The following is a 21,640-nucleotide window of genomic DNA, read 5'->3' on the forward strand; positions in this document are numbered from 1 at the left end:
GACAGTCTCGCTCTGTCTTGATGTCACATCATGGTGATCTCAAAGGTTCTGTAGCCATTGTGATTAGCACAATAGACATGATATCTTAAGGTTGTCTTTGGGAAGAGCATGTGGTTCCTGTTCATTCCTCTCATGGCAAACTTGAGGGATAGGAGAGTGTTCTTGCATTCACTTGCCCTAAGAGAAGCCCATGAGAACTCGAGAATATCCTACAAAGTGGTCTTATAAGGCAAACAAGGAGCTTCTCTTAAGAAGCAAAGGAGGCCGGCCCAGCGGTGCAGCACTTAAATTCACATGTTCTGCTTCGGTGGCCTGGGGTTCGCCGCTTCAGATCTGGGGTGTGCACATGGCACCGCTTGGCAAGCCATGCTATAAAGGCATCCCACGTATAAAGTAGAGGAAGATGGGCATGGATGTTAGCTCAGGGCTCATCTTCCTCAAAAAAAAGAAGAAGAAGAAGAAGAAGAAGAAGAAGAAGAAGAAGCAAAGGGACTTATTTGTAGGTATGGAGACAGATGTTTTCCCCATGATGTTGAAAAACGACCTTAATGCAAGGAGTTACCCAAGATTCAAAAAGATGCTCTGTTGGAGGTCACTGAGAGGATGTGACCACTGGTTGGCCCTCCAGCTAGAATTGGACAATTGGAGACTCCTTACCCACTCCCCTGCCCTGGGAATATACATTCCACTCTATCTTCCCAAACTAAGAGCCATTTCAAGAATGCAGCCTGGAGAGAATAATGTGTTGTTGAGACCATCTGGACTGTATATATTACTGAACCCCATTAAAGCGTCTGTATAAATTTTTTTTAAAGATTTTATTTTTTTCCTTTTTCTCCCCAAAGCCCCCCAGTACATAGTTGTACATTCTTTGTTGTGGGTCCTTCTAGTTGTGGCATGTGGGATGCTGCCTCAGCGTGGTTTGATGAGTGGTGCCATGTCCGCACCCAGGATTTGAACCAACGAAACACTGGGCCGCCTGCAGCGGAGCGCGGGAACTTAACCACTCGGCCACAGGGCCAGCCCCCGTCTGTATAAACTTTTAAGATTCTGTTTGGTGGGTGTGGAGATCTACTCATCTTGCACCGCCTAAGACAAGCCTCCCTTGCTTATTAAAACTGCCACCTCCCAATCTGGAGTCATCTGCCTCTTTCATCAGTCTCTCTTGCCCTCCTTGTATGGGAACCAGTTTCAGATGTCAACCAAACTCTCGAGGTTGTGAACCAACATGCTCTTGGTTCTGAATGAAAATGAGAGAGCAACTGATCCTTCTTGGGCTGGGAAGCATGAAGTACCTCTGAATGGCACAACATCAAGATGAATGTTTGCACTTTTAAAACTATTTTTTCTTCCTGGTCTGACTGAACTATGACATGGTGTCTGAGGTAGTGGTGGGAGGAAGGATCAACCAAATTGTTCTATCTAGTGGGGAAGGCATGAATCACCAAAAGTAGTTATCACAGCTTTTATTCAGTGAAGATTCGAAATATGGGAAAATAAGCACCCATAGAGGAAATGAAAATAGTCATCGTTAGTTCTCAGTGATCTTACAGGGCAGTTGCAGCCTTACATGTCAAGGAATGATTGCATCATCTGCAGTGTAAAATGTAGATGCCACTGAGAGAATTCTGCTTTCTAAGTTGTTATAAAGATGATGATGAGCCACAACTAGAAGGACCCACAATGAAGAATATACAACTATGTACTGGGGGCCTTTGGGGAGAAAAAGGAAAAAAAATAAAAATAAAGATGATGATGAGGGGTTGGCCTGTGGCCATGTGGTTAAGTTCACATGCTCTGCTTCGGCGGGCCAGGTTTTGCTGGTCCGGATCCTGGGCATGAACATGGTATCGCTCGTCAGGCCATGCTGAGGCAGCGTCCCACATGCCACAACTAAAATATACACAACTATGTACCAAGGGGCTTTGGGAAGAAAAAGGAAAAATAAAATCTTAAAAAAAAAGATGATGTGGGGCTGACCCCGTGGCCGAGTGGTTTAGTCTTCGCGCTCCGCTGCCGGCGGCCCAGTGTTTCGTTGGTTCAAATCCTGGGTGCGGACATGGCACTGCTCATCAGACCACGCTGAGGCAGCGTCCCACATGCCACAACTAGAAGGACACACAATGAAGAATATACAACTATGTACCGGGGGGCTTTGGGGAGAAAAAGGAAAAAATAAAATCTTTAAAAAAAAAAAAAAGATGATGAGAATGACAGTGACGCTAATAATAAAGGCACTTTGGAGAGGCTTACTGAGTGTGAGGCACGGCACTCAGCACCACAGGTGGATGGGCTCATTCCTTTTCATCTGCACAGACTTCTAACAGGGAAGCACTAGTATGATCCTATTTGATAAGAGAGGAAACTGAGACTTAGGGGAGCTGAGTGACGGCTGTGACTTTACACAGGCAGTCAGGAGGGGGCTCGATTCATCACCAAGCTGCCTGACTCAGACCAAGCTATGCCATTGTGCATTCTTTATCTCATATTTTGAAATTAAGAATGATGCTTCATTAACTAAGATGGACCCTCTGTGAGAATCAGAAAAAAATTTGCTCTTCCCCACTGGGGTTATTAAAATCCCCATTATGGAATAGATGGCCCTTGCTTTTTAGTGAAATCTGCATAGGCTACCTCAGTATTTCTAGTCACTTTTTGGTGCTAAAATCCCATGGTCACTCTCAGGCATAATGACTGCCAGGCCTGCCTAGTACTCATAGAGGATGTTTGGGAATAGAGCATGAAGAAGAACTCATGTGTGGACAATCCACTGAAAGGAGGAACCAATCCAAACAACAATCAAAGATGCTTCTTTTCACCCCAAGTATTTATCATAGCTTTCATCTACAGTCTCATGTCAGAAAACACAATGATCAATCTGATGAATAAGATGGAAGAAGCAATATTGTTATTAGATATGATAGCGTTGTTTATTTAATAAGCTAAACAGAAAATAACCGGGAAATTACTGCAACTGATAAGGGGTCAATTTTCTGAACATTGCTTAAATGCATACATTATACATAACACCACATTTTATTGAATTAAGATCACATGTCCTGTGGGGCTGGCCCCGTGGCCGAGTGGTTGGGTTTGCGTGCTCCGCTGTTGGCGGCCCGGTGTTTCGTTGGTTCGAATCCCGGGTGCGGACATGGCACTGCTCATCAAGCCATGCTGAGGCAGCATCCCACATACCACAACTAGAAGGACCCACAACGAAGAATATACAACTATGTACTGGGGGGCTTTGGGGAGAAACAGGAAAAAAATAAAATCTTCAAAAAAAATTATAAATGCCTAACAAAGTCATGAAAATAGATTAGCTCACTAGGCCCAAGATATAGAATGAAAATATTCATACTTATTAACGTGCAACATGTCTATGTTGCTTTCCTAATGCTTTTAATGAGGCATATTCTGGTGGGAAAGGCCAAGTGGGTGCTTCTTGATCTGTTCCCCAACAAAGATAGTAACCCACAAATAACCCCTTATCCGTGGAGGAACTGCAGAGATGAGTTCTATTATCAAAGACCTGAGATGTATGGGGGCATTTTTTATTCACCTTCTTCTTTAATTTGCATGTTTGTTTCTAAAAAAAACTATGGACAGTGAATTTAGAATATCATGAACTTAAAGAGGTTGGGGTGTCTATTATAGCTGTTTTCCAAATGTGGAATCATTACTGGGGCATATGAACAAGGCTTGTGGTGTCTGGTGTACTTCTTACACAAGAGAACACATATTCTTCTCAGGCACACATTTCCCTGGGCTAGATCATATGCTTGCCATACAGAACGCCTCATAAATTTAAAACGCTAGGAATTTTAAAATTTAAAATACAAACTAAGATCTCTGACCACAATGGAATGAAATTAGAAATGACTATCTCGGGAAACTTCGGGCAAATTCACGTTTTTAAGAAATTAAACAAGACACTCTGAAATAACCATTGGGTGAAATAAATCAGTAAGGAAATTAGAAAACATTGTTAATGAATGAAAACGAGGACATAATATACCAAAGGTTATGGGCTGCATCAAAAATACTATGTGGATAAAAATTATACCCATAGGGGCCAGCCCAGTGGTACAGCGGTTAAGTGTGCACGTTCTGCTTCGATGGCCTGTGGTTTGCCAGTTTGGATCCCGGGTGTGGACATGGCACTGCTTGCAGGCCATGCTGTGGTAGGTGTCCCACATATAAAAAGTAGATGATGATGGGCACAGATGTTAGCTCAGGGCCAATCTTCCTCAGCAAAAAGAGGGAATGTAAATTGGTTCAGCCACTATGGAAAACAGTATGGTGGTTCTTCAAAAAATTAAAATAAACCCACCATGTGATTCAGCAATTTCACTTCTGGAGATTTATCCAAAGAAAGGAAAAATGCTAACTCAAAAAGATCATTTTGCATTTTTGGAAATTAAAAGGAATCAGGTGAGGTTTGGAGTGGATTGGATATTCAGATATTGCAAATCTTTAATAAATGAGCAAAGACCTTGGAGTGATACCATCTTTTTCCTTTTTCTTTATTACTCCATAACCAAGAGAGGCAAGAAAAAACAGTGAACTCTAAAAATAAATCAATAAATCAATAAAAGGGAAAATAGCCCATGTTCATGGATCCTTAGATTTAACATTGTTGAGATGACAATACTTCCTAGAATGATTGGATTTTCAACACACTCCCTCTCAGAATCTTACCTGACTTCTTTATAGAAAATGGCAAGCTGATAAATTGTATGTAACTGCAGGCAAATCAGGATCATTGAACCAATCTTGGAAAAGTAAGACCAAGTAATAAGATGAACATTTCCCTATTTAAAATCTGACTACTCGCACGGTAATCCAGGTAATATGATAATGACACAAGGACAGACACACAGATCAACCAGTTTGATTGAGATTCCAAATATAAACCCATTCATCTATGGTCAACTGATTTTCAAAAATGGCACCAAGAATGAGGAAAGAATATTTCAAAAATTGGTGCTGGACAACTGGATAGGAACAGGCAGAAGAAGGAAGTTGGACCCTTACATTATACCACACACGATAATTTACCAAAATAGATCAAAGACCTAAACCAGACGTAAAACAATAGTACTCAGAAAAAACAAAGAGAAAAATATGACCTTGGATTTGGCAAAGGATTATGAGTTATAACACCAAAAATAAAAACACTAAAAACATAGATAATTTGAATTTCACCAAAATTAATCACTTTTGTGCTTCAAAGGACACCATCAAGGAAGTGAAAACAGCCATGGGAACCCCTGTGCATTTCTGGTGGGAAAGCAAAATCATGATGCTATTGTGGAATACAGTGTAGCATTTTTTTCAAATATTACAGCAAGTGTTACCATATGATCCAGCATTTCCATTTGTGAGTATATACCCAGAATTCAAAACATGGACTCAAACAGCACACCTGTGTTCATAGGAGCATTATTCATAGTAGCGAAAAAGTGGAAGCAACCCAAGTGTTCATCAAGAGACGAATGGATCAACAAAACACAAATACACATAGAACAGAATATTATTCAGCTTTAAAAAGACATGACATTCTGACACATTCTACAACATGAGTGAAATGTGTGGTCATCATGCTAAGTGAAACAGGGCCATCATAAAAAGGACAAAAACTGTATGATTCCACTGATAGGAGGTATCTAGAGTAGTCATATTCATAGAGACATCAGGACAGTGGTTGTCAGGGCCTGGAGGGCAAGGGCAAGTGGGCATTGTTGTTTAATACACAAAGAGTTGCAGTTTTGCAGGATGAAAAGTGTTCTGGAGATTGGTTTCACAATGTCAATGTACTTCACACTACTGAACTATACACTTAATATGTATAAGATGTAACTTTGATGGAATAAATATAGAAGGTAATCAAATGGTACACATTTCGTATTATAACATAAATAAGCCATGAGGATGTAATGTATAGCATGGTGACTACAGTTAATAATACTGAATTGTATATTTAAAATTTGCTAAGACAGTAGATTTTAAAAGTTCTCAGCACAAGAAAAAAAATTGTAACTCTGTATGGTAATGGCTGTTGACTAGACTTATTGTGGTACACCTGAAATGAATATAATGTCACTTATCAATTGTATCTCAATTAAAAAAAAATGAAGTATGGATACATGTTACAACATGGAATTCCCCGAAAAAATTGTACCAAATGAATGAAGTCAACACAAACACCACGCATTATACAATTTCATTCATACAAAAGTCAGCAAATATGGAAATTTATAGACACAGAAAATAGATTAGTGCTCATCTAGGGCTGGCACTTGGGGGAGCTGGGTGGGAAGATAGGGCAGCGAGAGGTAAGGGTATAGAGGTTTCTTTTTAGGTGATGGAAATGTTCTGAAATTGACTGCAGTGATGATTGCACATACTCTAAATATACTGAAGACCAGTGAGTTGTTAACATTAAAGACTCTATTGTATTGTATGTGTATTGTTTCTCAAAAAAACCCACAACGGTTCAAATAAGTGGGTAAATACACTGTTTTGCAATGCAAAAGAGGTTTACATCCCAATCTCTTACTCATATGAATATTTTCCAGCACATCCCACATTTACATAACCTTTTCTTGTTTTTCAGTTACATCAGTCCAAATAGAAATTGAATTTCCTTAGGGATATTATAGCCTTTTCCATTTCAAAGTTCTCTCACGATACATTCAAAAAACGATCTAAAATAAATTTCCCTCCAGTGTAAAACGTATACCTGAGAATTGAATGAACACATCTCATAGCTTGTGATTAGACTGAGAAGAGGCCTTGCGCCCAGCTAGGGACGCGGGCTCCAACTTCCCACCAGGGCTCAGGGCTTGGGAGGCCACAGGATTTTTTTAAAGTATGATATCAGCGGATGTGGGGAAGCGCTGGGTGGAAGATCAAAGGTCAGACTGGAGACATTAATTATTACATACGGGGAGGTGATTTTAAGTGTGTTTTCAAAGAAGGGTCGTAGTTCCCCGAGTGGCCTCGTAGCATTCCATTTTAGCGGAAAAGTCCCCAGAGAGGACAATTTCTAGCTCTGGGTTGGCTCAGACACGTAATCTCCATCTCGCTGTCACTCAGGACGGAGGGGCCTTTTGAACCGTCCAATCAGGGTCGGCTTCGGGGCAAGTGGGCGGGGCGACGCGCGGCAACAACCCCTGACTTCCTGTAGCTCCACAGTGCTTCCGGTCTCCGGTCGCCTGCCTTTGCAGGCCCCACGTTGCTCTGCCGCTAACCGTGTCGCGCTGTGAGTGACCTGTACCGAGTCGTAAGAAGGTCGGCGGGGGACCCAGGAAACTCAGCAATGGTGAGCGTTCTGGCCGGGGCTTCGCAGACACGGAGGTTCCGAGGCGCTGGTGGGAAGCGGCGGGGCGGGCCCGGCCTCCCGCGGTCCCCTCCGGGGTCTGCGGCCCCGAGTCCGCGGTGGCGCCGCTCGGCCCTCAGGCCTTTCCGGCCGCAGCGTGGGGGCGGGGCTGGCAGTCTGGCCCCGGGCGTCCTGTGGTCCCTGCGCGCGGTGACTGGGGCCTGATCGTCTCTGGGCCGCTGTGCGCCCGCAGCCCCGCGTGTCCCAGACGGTGCGGGGCCCGCGGGAGGGCCCGCAGGACAGTCGGGCCTCGGGCTCCGGGGTCCGTGCGCGGAGGGGCTGCGGTCTGTGGGTCCCCAGGGCCTCCTTTCTCCTCGGAGGGGACTCGTTTTCTTCTAAGTTTTCTGAATGTTTGGGGAGCAGGGTCTCAAATCCGCAACCCTGTCCCCCTAGCTCTTCCCAGGAGTGACAATAAATCCCTGAATTTCCAGATCCCTGCTCGCATTCCCAAACGCCAACTTCCTGGCTCTGATTCACAGCATCGTAATCAACTAGAAACAGGCCCAATATTTTATTTATCATTTTTCCATAGTGAATGGGTGGCCCTTTTAAAAGAATTTGTTTCTTGTTTCTGGATGTTTTACATGAGAAAAAAGTAGCGAATGGCTATCCGGAAATTCCTTGTATGAACTCCTTCCGCCTCTCCTCCCAGGATGTGTCCTGGGCACAGACGTTCAATCCTAAGTCCTTTGCTGGAGGTGCCTCTTGGCAAACTTTTCCGGGTGATCTGTCCTGTCAGCACTGCCCCTGTTTGGGTTTGTTCTGTTAAATGGTATGTTCACTTTCTTATAGTCTCAGCTTTTCAATGAAAATAAATTTATTTAATCAATGCAGCTTGAAAGACAATATGAAACTTTTCCAAACAGGAAAGAAAGGGGTGTATTTCGGAAAAAAAAATAAAACATTCCAGTAGTTCATTGCATGATTTAAAAACTCGATTTTTTTTTCTCCCCCAACATGTTAGTAATATTCTGAGGACTGTTCTTTTGTTTTGGCTGAGTTCCAGTGGATTTCCAGGGCTGAGACTGGCAGACTTGAAGTGCTCAAGTATGAGTAATATTTTGTAAAACAATTTCTTTTTATGGAAATAATTAACATTGATTTCCTGGAATGCAGTACATTCTTGTAGGGTTTCCTGTTGAGCCAGCAGCATGCTATACAATTTTCTTCCCTCATTTCCACATAAAGACTGGTGTGAGTGTTTGAGCTGCGTTGTTCAAACACTGGATTTGTGTCATTTAAGGTATCAATGATGGTCCAAAAAAACTCCAGTGGAGGCAGAGGCCTGAGGTCGGTGTCTCTAAGCTGAGGCCCCCTTGGGCCTGCAGAGGGAAGGCCTTGCAGGCCCAGTTGTCCTTCCTGAGGAGCCTCCCCCTTCAGGTGTCCTGCTGCTCACACCCCCATGGAAGGAGCCTTTATCCTGAGAGGAGCTGCAGAGCCCTGGAAAGCTGGGGGTGCACGTGCTCATGGGGTGGGGAGTGATGCCCTTTCTGAGGTTGTTGCTGTGGTTCCCTTGGGCCTGTTTCTAGACATAATTGGAGTTTTGCATCCACAGTGTAGGTGTGCTCAGAGAGTAATTTGTTTACACAGAGAAAGTCTGTGAGAGTCAGGAGCTCTGTGTCCTGGATTAGGGCCCATTAATCTGGGGGTCCATTTGGGTCAGAACCTTAAACTGAATCCAGCTGAGTTTCCTCACTGTGAGAATGGGAGCCTGAGAGAGGGAGCGTGTGCACTGTTCCCTGGGGAGAGGAGGGTGTGTGGGGCTCCCAGAGCTCCTTCCTGTGGCTGCTCAGGTGCCCTCCCCTCCTTCTCCAGGAACTGACCCCCTCCAGGGTTCTGTCTCCACCAGGAGAGTCAGGAACATGGGACCTTCTGACTGTGGCTTTCCTTCTGTCCTGTGGGAAGCAGGCTGCTCCTCTGAGCTGATTCCAGTGTTTGTGTTTCTTCCCTTTGGATTCCTTTATCGATGGAATAGGGCAGCCCTTTGGCTCTAGTTTCCCTTAGCACTTGGGCCCTGAAACTGAGTTGATGGAGAGATAGAATGTAAGGAAAGCAAAAAAAAATTGTGGCACCAAATACAAATTTTGTTCCTTTTAGGCAAGAGAACCTAAGATGTTTGATAAATGTATTAACTTTTTCAGCACATTTTCCTTTTTTAGATCAGTTTTTTCTATGTGCCTGTGTCTAGAGAACATAGAATTTTAAAAGGCTAAACTGATTGAATTTCTATTTTGATTGATGTGAGAAAACTTCTGAAAGCTTATGTTAATCTTTGAAAACCCAATACAGTTTAGGGTTAAACACAAACCCCTATTGCAGTAAAATATACTGCTTACTCCTGAAAATACCCCAGTGTGAGATATAAGGGAAGGACAGACTAGGATTTGAAAATTTTCATTTTGTGGTTTTCACTTTTCTAACTGTTAGTGTTTAAAGGAATTAAATCCTACAGTAGTGTCCTATGTACAGAAGTTAAAAGTAAATAAGTGTTATGGGCTGGCCCGGTGGCGCAGCGGTTAAGTTCACATGTTCTGCATCTCTGTGGCCCAGGGTTCGCTGGTTCGCATCCCGGGTGCAGACATGGCACCGCTTGGCACACCATGCTGTGGTAGGCGTCCCACATATAAAGTAGAGGAAGATGGGCGTGATGTTAGCTCAGGGCCAGCCTTCCTCAGCAAAAAGAGGAGGACTGGCAGTAGTTAGCTCAGGGCTACTCTTCCTCAAAAAAAACAAAACGGCTCTCCTTTGGGGCTGGCCCCGTGGCCGAGCGGTTAAGTTCGCGCGCTTTGCTGCAGGCGGCCCAGTGTTTCGTTGGTTCGAATCCTGGGCGCGGACATGGCACTGCTCATCAAACCACGCTGAGGCAGTATCCCACATGCCACAACTAGAAGGACCCACAGTGAAGAATATACAATTATGTACTGGGGGGCTTTGGGGAGAAACAGGAAAAAAATAAAATCTTAAAAAAAAAGTAAATAAGTGTTAACAAAATGTAGTTTCTCTGTTTTTTAAAAATAAATAAAGCAAAGTCTAACTTAACACTCATGGCCAACATATCCTGGTACCCCCCTCCAGCGCTGTTATTCACGTCATCCCCAGATACACAGTTTTGATTATTTTTTGATCTTCCTGTTATTATTTCTTTGTATAAAAACAAGCTGTTGCAAATTCATATATTTTTACTCATGTTTGTCCTATTAATAACGAGTCAGAATCCACAGTTTTGATGTTTGAGTGCTCACAGCTTAAGCCTCACTCACCCTCTTCCCCTTGTGCCCCAACCTGGACAAGCTGAGGAGGAAGCCTGGGTGCTCTCTCCTCTAGTGCAGGCAGGAGATTCCCACCCCAGCCCCTGCCTGTGTGCAGAGCTCTTGCCCAGGCCCCACCCCCAGGCCCAGTGAAGCCCCAGGCCAGACTCCATTCCTTGCTTTCTGAGCCGTGTGAGAGCTGCTTGAGAGGCCGGCCCTGCCCTCCCCTCAGACCTCTCTTATGTGAGTCCTGAGCCTTTTCCTATCCTGTCTGTGTGTGTGTGTGCCACCCTGGCATCAGTCTCAACAAGGGAACCACCCCTCTGCAGGTGACCATAACAGTTGGCACCCTGAGCAGCATGTCCAGACGTGACCCCGTCTGTCTTCTCTTGCTCTGACTTGCTCTCCTGCTCTGCTGCCTGGTGGCGGCATGCGCCGTGGGCTACTGCTCGCTGGGGAGCTGGGCTGTGAGCTGTGCTGCCCCATGTTGCATTGTTGACTCTCAAAGCCTCTGTTCTAGGTTCAGCTGACCAGAGTTGGGAAGTTCAAGAATTTATAGGCATTTGGGAGCAGGATTATGGGATTGGGGTCTTTTTTTTTTTTCTTAAAGATTGGCACCTGAACTAACAACTGTTGCCAATCTTCTTTTTTCTTTCTTTTTTTTTTCTTTCTGCTTTTTCTCCTCAAATCTCCCCAGTACATAGTTGTATATTTTAGTTGTGGGTCCTTCTAGTTGTGACACTTGGGGTGCCAGCTCATCGTGGCCTAATGAGTGGTGCCATGTCCGCACCCAGAATCCGAACCAGCGAAACCCTGGGCCGCCAGTGGCGGAGCGGGCGAACTTAACCACTCAGCCATGGGGCCGGCCCCTTAGGGTCTCTTTAAAGAGGTCCTGTTTTGTGTCTGCTGGGATTAATCTGTGTGTTAGAGTGAAGCTGTGACAGAGGCTGCTTTGGCCCCAAGCTGCCCCAGGGATGGGTGTGGCACAGGGGGACTACAGCCAGTGCAAGAAGAGGGCCCATCAATGGTCACTCCTGAAACAGCTGCCATTTAAAAAGAGAAAGAGAAGGAGAAGGGCAGCCAGTAGATGGAAGGTGCAGTCCACACTCCTAAGGCCAGAGGGCTCACCTGGACCCTTAAGTACCTCTGCTGCTCTCCCTGCATCTACTGGAGAAAGAACCTGACCCTTGGGGTTTTAGGAGACAACACGCATGGCACCACTATGACACAGCAAAGGGATTAGTTCAAATCTGGCTTAAATCCAGGGACCTTAAACTCACTACAACATCCAGTAGTCATGGGGGAGGCTCCTAAAGTTAATGACACTGGGAAGAAAACATATATAAATACCAGGATAGATAGGATGCCTTTCCCCCAAAGTATATCCGATGACCAAAAAAACCCAAAACAAAACAGGGAAGGACAAGAGGGAGGGGACAAAAGAGACACCTATTGAAAGAAAGGTCCACAGTTTGAACCAATTTGAAATCCAAAATATACTAAAAGAATTTACATTACAAAACAGATAAGAGGTACACTGCTTGTCTTCTGGGCCTCTACTGCATAGCTTCTGAATTAATTTTGCTCTCTGATGTAATGTACAAATTCAGAAACCTTCAAGCAGTTAATCGATCCTAGTTGGAATTTTAGAGTTATATCTGGGATCCCATTAAATTTAAGGAAGGTGCCCCTGATGATCTTAGGAGCCTTAATCAATATAATGTTGAGGACAGATGTTTCTCCTTAACCATCAGAACTATGGTCTTGCCTAAATTCTCCCTGGTAATAGCACTTATTGTCCTAAAATATCCCAAAGTGAGCTGAGAAACTCTGATCCAATGATCAGTAATTTAAAATTAAGTGAAGTCTTTGCCACTTACAAATTGGCTTGACAAATTGGGATCCCAGGGACATTACCCCCTAAATCAAGGTATATTATATGTCCCAATGTAAACTACACACGGCCTTGAAGGATTGGAAACTGTTTAGACAGTCTAGTTAGTGAAGAGTTGATTTTTCTAAGTGTTTCTTTGATTGACAGCTCAATTTGTCTTATTAAACCTGGAAAGAATGATTGACACCTCAGAGTGGTTTATCTCAACCTTGCAGCTGTGTTTGCACCACTCAGACCTCTATACCCAGTCCCCACAGTGTGGAAATTACTGACTACAGTCAATTAGCAATTGGTAAATATCCTGCTCTCACAGATTTGGCTAAGTCTTTTCTGTCCAGTGCCTATATGTCCACAGGCTCTCAGCTGCATTTGGCCTTCATCTCTGAAGGGACATGATGCCCCTTTATTGGGTTATCCGCATACATCTTCCACAGCTGTGCCCTCCCATAGTCATTGCAGGCGGGGTCTGAACTGCATCCTGGTTTCTCCAAGACCACATTGATGACATCTCCTCTGAGGACATTCAGGACATACAAATATTGAAAAAATGAGCTCACAAAAATGGATGAGACATTGCCACACATATAATGTGAAGCCCTGACAACTTTGTTAAATTCCTGGAAACTATTTGATAATCTGAGACCCACTCCTTCTTTGACACCATGAGGAAATAGCTGTTGTTCCTCTCAGCACCCACAAAAACTATTAGGTTCTCTTGATGTTTGAGAGGCAGTATGTTCCTTGTTTACAAATTTTACTTGACCCCATTTGTGCTGTTACTTGTGAATTTGCCACCTTGAATGGGCACCCCTACCATGAAAGTCTGGAGACTCTTCAAATTGTCCTTCTGCAAACACTCCTGTTAGTGTCCTCAGAGACTCCTTCACTACGGAGGCCTCAGTGACCTACTGTCATGTCTCCTGGGGTACCCATGGTCGCCTTAAGTTGCCCATAGGCTTCTGATACAAGAACCTGCCCTAGGCCCGACATTATATGCCATTAGAGCGTAATTATCTCTGTTTACGAGGCTGTCGTGAAAGTAGATGGCTCTGATCATGGGATCAAATATCCAGCAGTCCATTTTGACTTGGGACCTGGATACACCTCTCCAAGAGTTCAGAATGGCTACTGAGACCCCCTGGAGACATGATGGAGGCAAACCTGGGCCCTCTGGGATATCCTGCCGACAGGAAGGGGTGGTCTTCCCTCTTCTCAGTCCCTTACCAGGTGCATGGTATTGAAGGAGGTCACCCTTTCTCAGACCCCTGAGGCTCCCTGGAGAGCTCCTTAGGATTCCCTGAGTGAAAAGCAATGGGAGTTCATAGACTTTAGGGACACCTCATTTATATGATGGAGCTCAGACAGAGTTGCTTTTCATGTCTTCATTGGGATAAATCTGATGAAGGACCAGACCTGAAGGTCATCAGACTGACCACACATCAAGCAGTCTTCTTAGCACTGACCAGCAATGGGCTCCAGCTGCAGACGTTACAGACTATGGGTGATTCCCTGAGAGTTGCCCCTTTGTGGTAGAAGAACTCTAGGAGTCTCTTGCCTCACAGTTACCTACAATAGAAACCAAAATAACACTTGTCTCTATACATACTAAGGCCACACACAAAGCCCCATCAGGATACTCTTTATCCACATGGGAGTTCCGGACACTACTGATAGTAATGAAGGCAGCCCCTTCACTTCTCAGAATATACAGTGCTGCCCTCTTAACACGGCAGTCGATGGAAATTTCTTCTCTTGTTCAATTCTCATGATGCAGGCCTCATAGAGCACCATAATGGCTTATTGAAATAAATTCAAATTAGTTGAATGAAAGATAGTCTGTTTCTGTCATCAGTCAGTCATCAAGGGTGAATATTAATGTGCCTGTCTTTATCTTTTTTTCCTAGTTGACTTCACTTGTTTTTAGGATCAGTTTTAGGTTTACGCAAAACTTGATCATAAAGTACAGAGATTTCCCACATAACCCCTCTGACTCCACACAGTTTACACTATATTTTATATCTCGTATTACTGTGGTATATTTGTTACATTTGATGAGCCAATTTGACACATGAAAGTTCATAGTTTACATTAGTGTTGACTCTGTCTTATAGTCTGTGGGGTTTCACTGGAAAAGGACGTGTCTCCATCATTTCTGTATCATATGGAACACTTGCGCTGTCCTAAAAATCTCCTGTGCTCCATCTGTTCATTCTTCCTCCCTCCCACCCCCACATACCTGGTAACCAATGATCTTTCAATATTTTATATTTTCCAGAATGTCACATGCTTGGAATCATACAGTGTGGAGCCTTGTCCTGTTGGCTTCTTTCATTAGCAGTATGATTTTAAAATTTCTCCATGTCTTTCTTACTTGATAACTTCATTTGTGTTCATCACTGAAGAATGTTTTATCCTATGGATGTACCCATGATTGTTTATCCATTCATCTATTGAAATTATTTTGGTTACATCTAGGTCTTGACAGGTAGGCATAAAGCTCCTATAAACATTCCCACGTAAGGATTTTTGTGAGCATCAGTTTTCAACTCATTTGGGTCAGTTCAAAGAACCTGATAGCTGTATCATACGGGAAGAGTAGACTGTGTTTCAGAAACTGCTTTTCTTCAAAAGTAGGCACACCATTTTCCATTCCCACCAGCAAGGCCTGAGGGTTCCTGGTGCTGTCCGTCTTCATCGTCGTTCATTGTTCTCAGTGTTTTTAATTCCAGCCATTGTAATAAGTGTGTGGAGATATCTCATTCGACTTTTATTTGTAATTTCTTAGTGACGTTTGATTTTGGACCTGTTTTTGTGTGCTTATTTACCATGTGTAAATCATTGTTGAAGTGTGTGTTCAGATGTTTTGCTCACTTATAACTGGGCTGTTTGTCTTCTTTTTGTTGAGTTTTAAGAGTTCTTCGGATGTTTGGGCACCAGTCCTTTGTCAGATAAGTGACTTCCAAAGATTATCTGCCAGTTTGTGACTTGTGTTTTTATTCACTTGACACTGTTTAACTGGTCAGAAGATTTTCATTTTAATGAAGTCAAACTTATTTTTTTCTATCTTAGAACTTGCTTTTGGTGTTGTATCTAAAAATTAATCACCAAACCCAAAGTCACCTAGATTTTCTCCTATGTTACCTTTTAGGGTGTTGTGGTTTTACTTTTCTTTTGGGGGGGCAAGATTAGCCCTGAGCTAACTGCTACCAATCCTCCTCTTTTTGCTGAGGAAGACTGGCCCTGAGCTAACATCCGTGCCCATCTTCCTCTACTTTATATGTGGGACGCCTACCACAGCATGGCTTTGCCAAGCGGTGCCATGCCCGCACCCGGGATCTGAATCGGCGAACCCCGGGCCGCTGAAGCAGAACGTGCGCACTTAACCACTGCACCACTGGGCCAGCCCTGGTTTTACATTTCATACTAAGATCTATGATTCATTTTCAGTTCATTTTTCTAAAAAGTGTAAAGTCTGTGTCTAGATTCTTCTTTTGGGCATGTGGGTGGCTAATTTTTCCACAATTATTCGCTGAAAAGGCTGTGTTTTTCCCTCGAATTGCCCTTGGTCCTTTGTCAAAGATGAGTTCAACTCATCTTTGTGTGGATTTATAAGAAGTAAAAAACTCTTGTATGTTAACAAATTTTTCTTTCAGCCTTCCTCTGCACTTTTCTTGGTTCAAGGGGTTTTCTTTGCTGTTAGGGATTCTTTGAGATTTTCTCTATAGACAGTCTTATGCCACAAAGACAGTTTTATTTCCTGCTTCCCAATCTGTGTACATTTTATTTCCTTTTTCTGTCTAACTTCATTAAGAATTCCAATACAAAGTTGACGAGGATGAGTGAGAAGGGACATCCTTGTCTTCTTTTTGATGTTACTGGAAAGCATGTAGTTGTTTCAGTGCAGTTCACTAATATTGAACAAGAGCCCAGCTGGTGTAGAGGGAGGTGTGGGCTGAGGGGAAGCACCCTCCAGTCCAGTGATTTGGTCTCAATCTGTTAGTGAGCCTGTGTCCCTGGGCTTGACCTTCTATGATATAATAAGAAAGATATTTGATCTTTGTCCTCAGTTCCTAGCAAAATCCTCTTGAAGCCCTTGGAATTACTTGAATTTCCAGTCCAAGAGAGATCATTGCTTGGTGGTTAGCAGCTGCAAACATGCACTTAAAGTTTTTGAGAGAACACAGTGCACCAGGGCGTTTATTATAGACAGGTATGATAATGTAAGACATGCTAGTTAAGAAGTTGGATCTAAGCTGTTTTTCTGGTAGATGGAATAAGTTAAGGTCACTTACTGAGATGGCTAAGCTTTTCACTAATATCTGTGAGAAGCACTTAAGAGATTTTTCTTTGCCTGAGTTTCAAGTGACTTTTCCTCCTTTTATTTTTCTGTTGATAAGAATTACCTCCGTGAAGTTCATACTTTAACATTTATATCTCAGAGGCACAGGGAAGCAATGCACATTTGTCCAAGGAAGACTTTGATCTCCTAAGGCCCATAATTTATAAGCCTTTTAGGATGAAAAGGGGAGGTTTGGGGATTGATAAAAGGAATTTATCTGCCTGTGGAGCTTCATTTCTAGTTTAGCAAGGATTTGTGAGATAAAGACAGTTACTCCCAATTCCTCACAGAAGTGAGTTGTACCCTAGGTGCTAAAGGACTGAGACACCCATCCGACCACCCATTTGGGTGACTCATCCACCCAAAGAATGTTTTCCTTTCCCTCTGGGTACATTTAGAATAGAGGAGAAGGCAAAAAATATATATATTTTTCTATCAAGCTCTGAATATCAGCTTGCAATTTGGCCATGTTTCTGGTTATAAGGTTATTAAATCCTTTCAAACATCTTGTCAGATTTTAAAGGCAGGAAACAAGAAGTTATAAACAGAATAAAGGATTACTTTAGAAAGGTTACCTCTCTTTGGGGACAAAAGGGGCTTATTAGGTGGATGACCTCATCTTTGGGGGATGGAGAGGCCCATGTGGCACATTACCTCGTTGGTGCTGACCAGAGAATCCTAGACTGACCAGTTAAGACTGCCTCCCTGGGGAAGGTGGAAGCTGCAGGCAGGCTAGGTATTAAGCACCAGTTTGGTGACATGCGCCCAGCAAAGTGACCCCATTTAGGGCCTGTGATTTTCATTTTAACAATAGTTTATAATCAGTTAAGTAATGTATTTTTAAAAGGAAGCCACAGCTGTTTGTGTTAATCCTCTAAACAATAAGTTTTTGAAGTGTACAATACATTTTTATGAGCCATAAAAAATTAATTTTCTCAATTCTGTTTCTCTATGCAATGAGAAGTGATATTACAGTCTGTAGTGCCATTGTCTGTCAATCTGGAGAGGATTTCTGATATGGGCAGTGTAGTGAATGCACTAGAGGGGTATAACAATATAAGGAGCTCCACAGATCCACTTCCCAGTGAAACTGGTGGAAATTGTTTTAAAATAACCCAGTGAAACCTCTGGAAATTTCCTAAAGGCAAGTAGCAAACGAGGAACATCTGTTCAAGAAAATCAATGGAAATTCCGTGAGAAAGGGGAGAGTGTGTAGGGTTTGAACCATGTCCACTCCCTCCCTGCTCTCAGCTCAGCAAGTGAGCCCTCCTCTCCATAGCGCTGGCTCCCTGAACCAGAAGACAAGGTTCTCCCTCCCTAAGCTTCCAGAAGGGGGCTTTTTCCCAGGAGGAGCAGGACTTCAGCATTAACCATCCAGGGGGCCGGCCTGGTGGCGTAGCGGTTAAGTTCGTATGTTCCGCTTCTCGGCGACTCGGGGTTCGCTGGTTCGGATCCCAGGTGCGGACATGGCACCACTTGGCATGCCGTGCTGTGGTAGGCGTCCCACATATAAAGCAGAGGAAGATGGGTACGGATGTTAGCTCAGGGCCAGGCTTCCTCAGCAAAAAGAGGAGGATTGGTAGCAATTAGCTCAGGGCTAATCTTCTTCAAAATACAAAACAAAACAAAGCAAAACATTACCCATCCTGCCCGCAGCTACCTGTTGCTGAATTTCAGTCCCTCGTTGGTTCCTGTGAAATGTGGGGACCCCTTCTTGCCCCAGCCCCTCCTCATGGTGCAGAGGCTCTGCTGTGCTCATACTGTGCTGAGAATGCTGGGCACTGACCACTCTTTCCCCAGCTCATGAGGTGGCTGTAACATGAGACAATCAAGAGGACTCTGGCTGCTGTCTCTCCACTGCACTGATCACTCAGCCCCTAAAATGGGATTGTCACCCAGAGAGAGGCTTCCTGATGTCCCCCAGCATTTCGAGAGTCCTGGCACAAAGATTTTACCTGAACGTGGAGAAAAGCCAGCTATGAAACCCAGCCCTTATTTCCTTCCTAAAGGGATTAACTTGGCCAGCAAAAGATCATGGAAGGTTCAAGTCAGAGGACAGTCTCAGAAAGTGGAGAATGAGGTGAAAGGTAGTTAGTAGATTTGTGTATTTAATGAAGATACAGCTTGGACGTCGGCTGACTAGTTTTCTGAAAAGAACCAGGGGATTAGACTAATGAGGAGGCTTCCAAGGGTGAGAACAAATATCAAACAGGGACTTCAGCAAGTATTTCTACACAGGAGCCAGAATTTCACTGCAGTATTTGGTAGAGCAGGTTATGCCCCCAGGACATTGGTGAAAACAGTAGAGCAATCAGCCAGCAATTAATCTACTTTAACCACGGGGTGTGTCCATGAAAGAGGAGGACAGTCCTGCCATTATTCCTGTCTCAGGACAGTTTATGTACCCAAAGCTATGCCCGATTCTAGGAGCTATTCTTGGAGCTATATCATAATTTTCAAGGGCCAGCTTGGTCGTATAGTGGTTAAGTTCACACGTCCCACTTCTGTGGCCCAGGGTTCCCTGGTTTGGATCCTGGGCACAGACCTAGCTCTGCTCATCAGGCCATGCTGAGGCAGCATCCCACATAGAAGAAGTAGAACGACATACAGCTAGGATATACAAGTATGTACTGGGGCTTTGGGGAGAAAGAAGGAAGAAGAGGAAGATTGGCCACAGATGTTAGCTCAGGGCCAATCTTCCTCACCAAAAAGCATACCTTAAAAAAAATACTAAAAAAGGAAAAAGAATTTTCACTCTCTTTTGAGGACACAGACTTGGCTAAAACAATCCTTCGAGTCACTGAAAACGTAAATAAGCTAATAACAATAAAAAGCCCTGGTAGGAAATGGACCAGTACCCAGAGTTGCTACAGTATATTGCCGAAAATGTCTGGTTTGCATCAAAAATATGAGACATACAAAGATACAGGAAAGTAGGAAGTATACACTAGTAAAAAAGCAGCATTGAAAAAAGTACCCAAGTCTTACAGGAAACCCCAGGAAAATTAACAGGTGTGTGAGCAGAGAAAATGGAGGTTAGAAGGCAGAGGGACAAAATAGTCCAAGTATACAGAGAAAATACTTGTCAACCTTATATTCACCAAAACTGCCTGGTAAAAGATAAAGATAAAATGCTTTCCCAAATAAGCAGAAACTGAGAAAATATATTAATAGCCAAGTGCCAGGTGTGGGGTCCATTTTCTCCTGCTGTTAGGGGTCCCTGGTGGCTCTGCCACAGCCCGTCACCCTGGGATCTGCACTGGCTGTGGGAGTCATAGGAAGGACTCAGGGGACCCAGGAGACCTGGAAATGGTGAATGTTTGGCCCCGGGGTGAGCAGATGGGGAGGAGGGACCGGTTGGGACCAGTCTCCACGCGGTCACCTTGGGAGTCTGCAGACCTGAGTCCCCTCTGGCCTACAGTGTAGGGGCAGGGCTGGCAGCCAGGACTCTGGGGTGTCCTGTTGTCACTGCGCATGGCACCTTCTTTCCAGAGCCTCTCTGGGCAGCTCTGCACGTGCTGCCCCGAATCTTCCCAGACTGTGTGGTGACCATGGGGAGGGTCATCAGGGACAATTGTGACTCGGTCTCTGGGGTTCACGTGTGGGAGGAGCTGTGTCTGTGGGGTCTTCAGTAGCTCCTTTTTCTCCAAGGGGCTCCCCAGGGGGCACTCATTTTGTCCTGAGTTTTCAAAATATGTGGGGAGCAGGGTCTCAAATCCACGACCCTGTCCTCCAGCCCAGCTCTTCCTAGGACTGCCAGTAAGTCTCTGAATTTCCAGATCCCCCCTTGCAATCCCAAAGCCACCTGCCCCTCTCTGATTCACAGCATCTTTATCAACTATTCGTCCTCCGTGGTGCATCAAACAGATGCACTATTTTCCCTTTATCATTATCCCCCAGAGCCATGGATTGATCTTTTTAAAGATTATATTTGTCTGTGGATATTTTTCATGAGAGGAAACAGAGAATAACCACCTGGAACTATGTTGCATGAAATCCCTGTGCGTCTCCCCCAGGATCTTTCTGGGCCCAGACATCCTATGGGAAGTCCTTTAGTTGGAGCTTCCTCTCCAGAAACTTTCCTGGGTGATCCATCCTGTTGACATAGCCCCCCCTAGATTTGTGACATAACAAAAGGTTTATTCACTTATTTAAGTCTCCATTTTTCAATAGGGTAAGTATATTTAATGCATACAGGTTGGAAGACAATATAAAATAGTTTAAAAGAGGAAACAAAAAGGTGAATTTCAGAAAAAACGAAATATTCCTGTATTGCATTCCATTTATTAAGAATACTTACTTTACACTTTCTTTCACAGAACATGTGTAGTAAGTTTTTGAGTTCTGTTCTTTACATTTGGATGTTTTCAAATGAAATTCCAGGTCTTAGACGTGCTGAACACAAGTGGTCAAGTGTGATTTCTTGCCATGGAAATAACTTTTTTTTTTCTGAAGGGAATAGCCATTTGGGATTTTCTAGTTGAGTTATTAAAAGTGCCTTGTAGGGGCCAGCCTGGTGGCCAAGTGGTTAAGTTTGCGCCCTCTGCTTCGGCAGCCCCGGGTTTCGTGGGTTCGAATCCTTGGCACGGACATGGCACCACTCATCAAGACATGCTGAGGCAGCGTCCCACGTGCCAAAACTAGAAGGACCCACAGCTAAAATATACAGCTATGTACCGGGGGACTTTGGGGAGAAAAAGGAAAAATAAAAAATAAAATCTTTTTTTAAAAAAAAGTGCCTTGTAATTTTCTTCCCTATTTTCCATGGAAAGGCT

The 21,640-nt window shown here is 43.9% G+C and overlaps 1 protein-coding gene across 2 annotated transcripts in view; it reads left to right on the forward strand.

The window, feature by feature from the left end:
- LOC103567649 (zinc finger protein 709-like) overlaps positions 1-21,640 on the forward strand; it is a 216,618-nt gene that overhangs the window by 187,971 nt on the left and 7,007 nt on the right. The window contains exon 1 of one of the 2 annotated variants that reach the window (XM_070625416.1): positions 7,181-7,327. The exons of the other annotated variant lie outside the window; for it this stretch is intronic. Coding sequence (XP_070481517.1) covers positions 7,325-7,327 — 3 coding nt within the window. The 5' untranslated portion in view covers positions 7,181-7,324. Of the gene's footprint in view, positions 1-7,180; positions 7,328-21,640 lie in introns of those variants that run through there. 2 annotated transcript variants of the gene reach the window in all.

This window comes from Equus przewalskii, chromosome 6 (genome assembly GCF_037783145.1).
Source record: "Equus przewalskii isolate Varuska chromosome 6, EquPr2, whole genome shotgun sequence".
Classification (NCBI taxonomy): domain Eukaryota; kingdom Metazoa; phylum Chordata; class Mammalia; order Perissodactyla; family Equidae; genus Equus; species Equus przewalskii.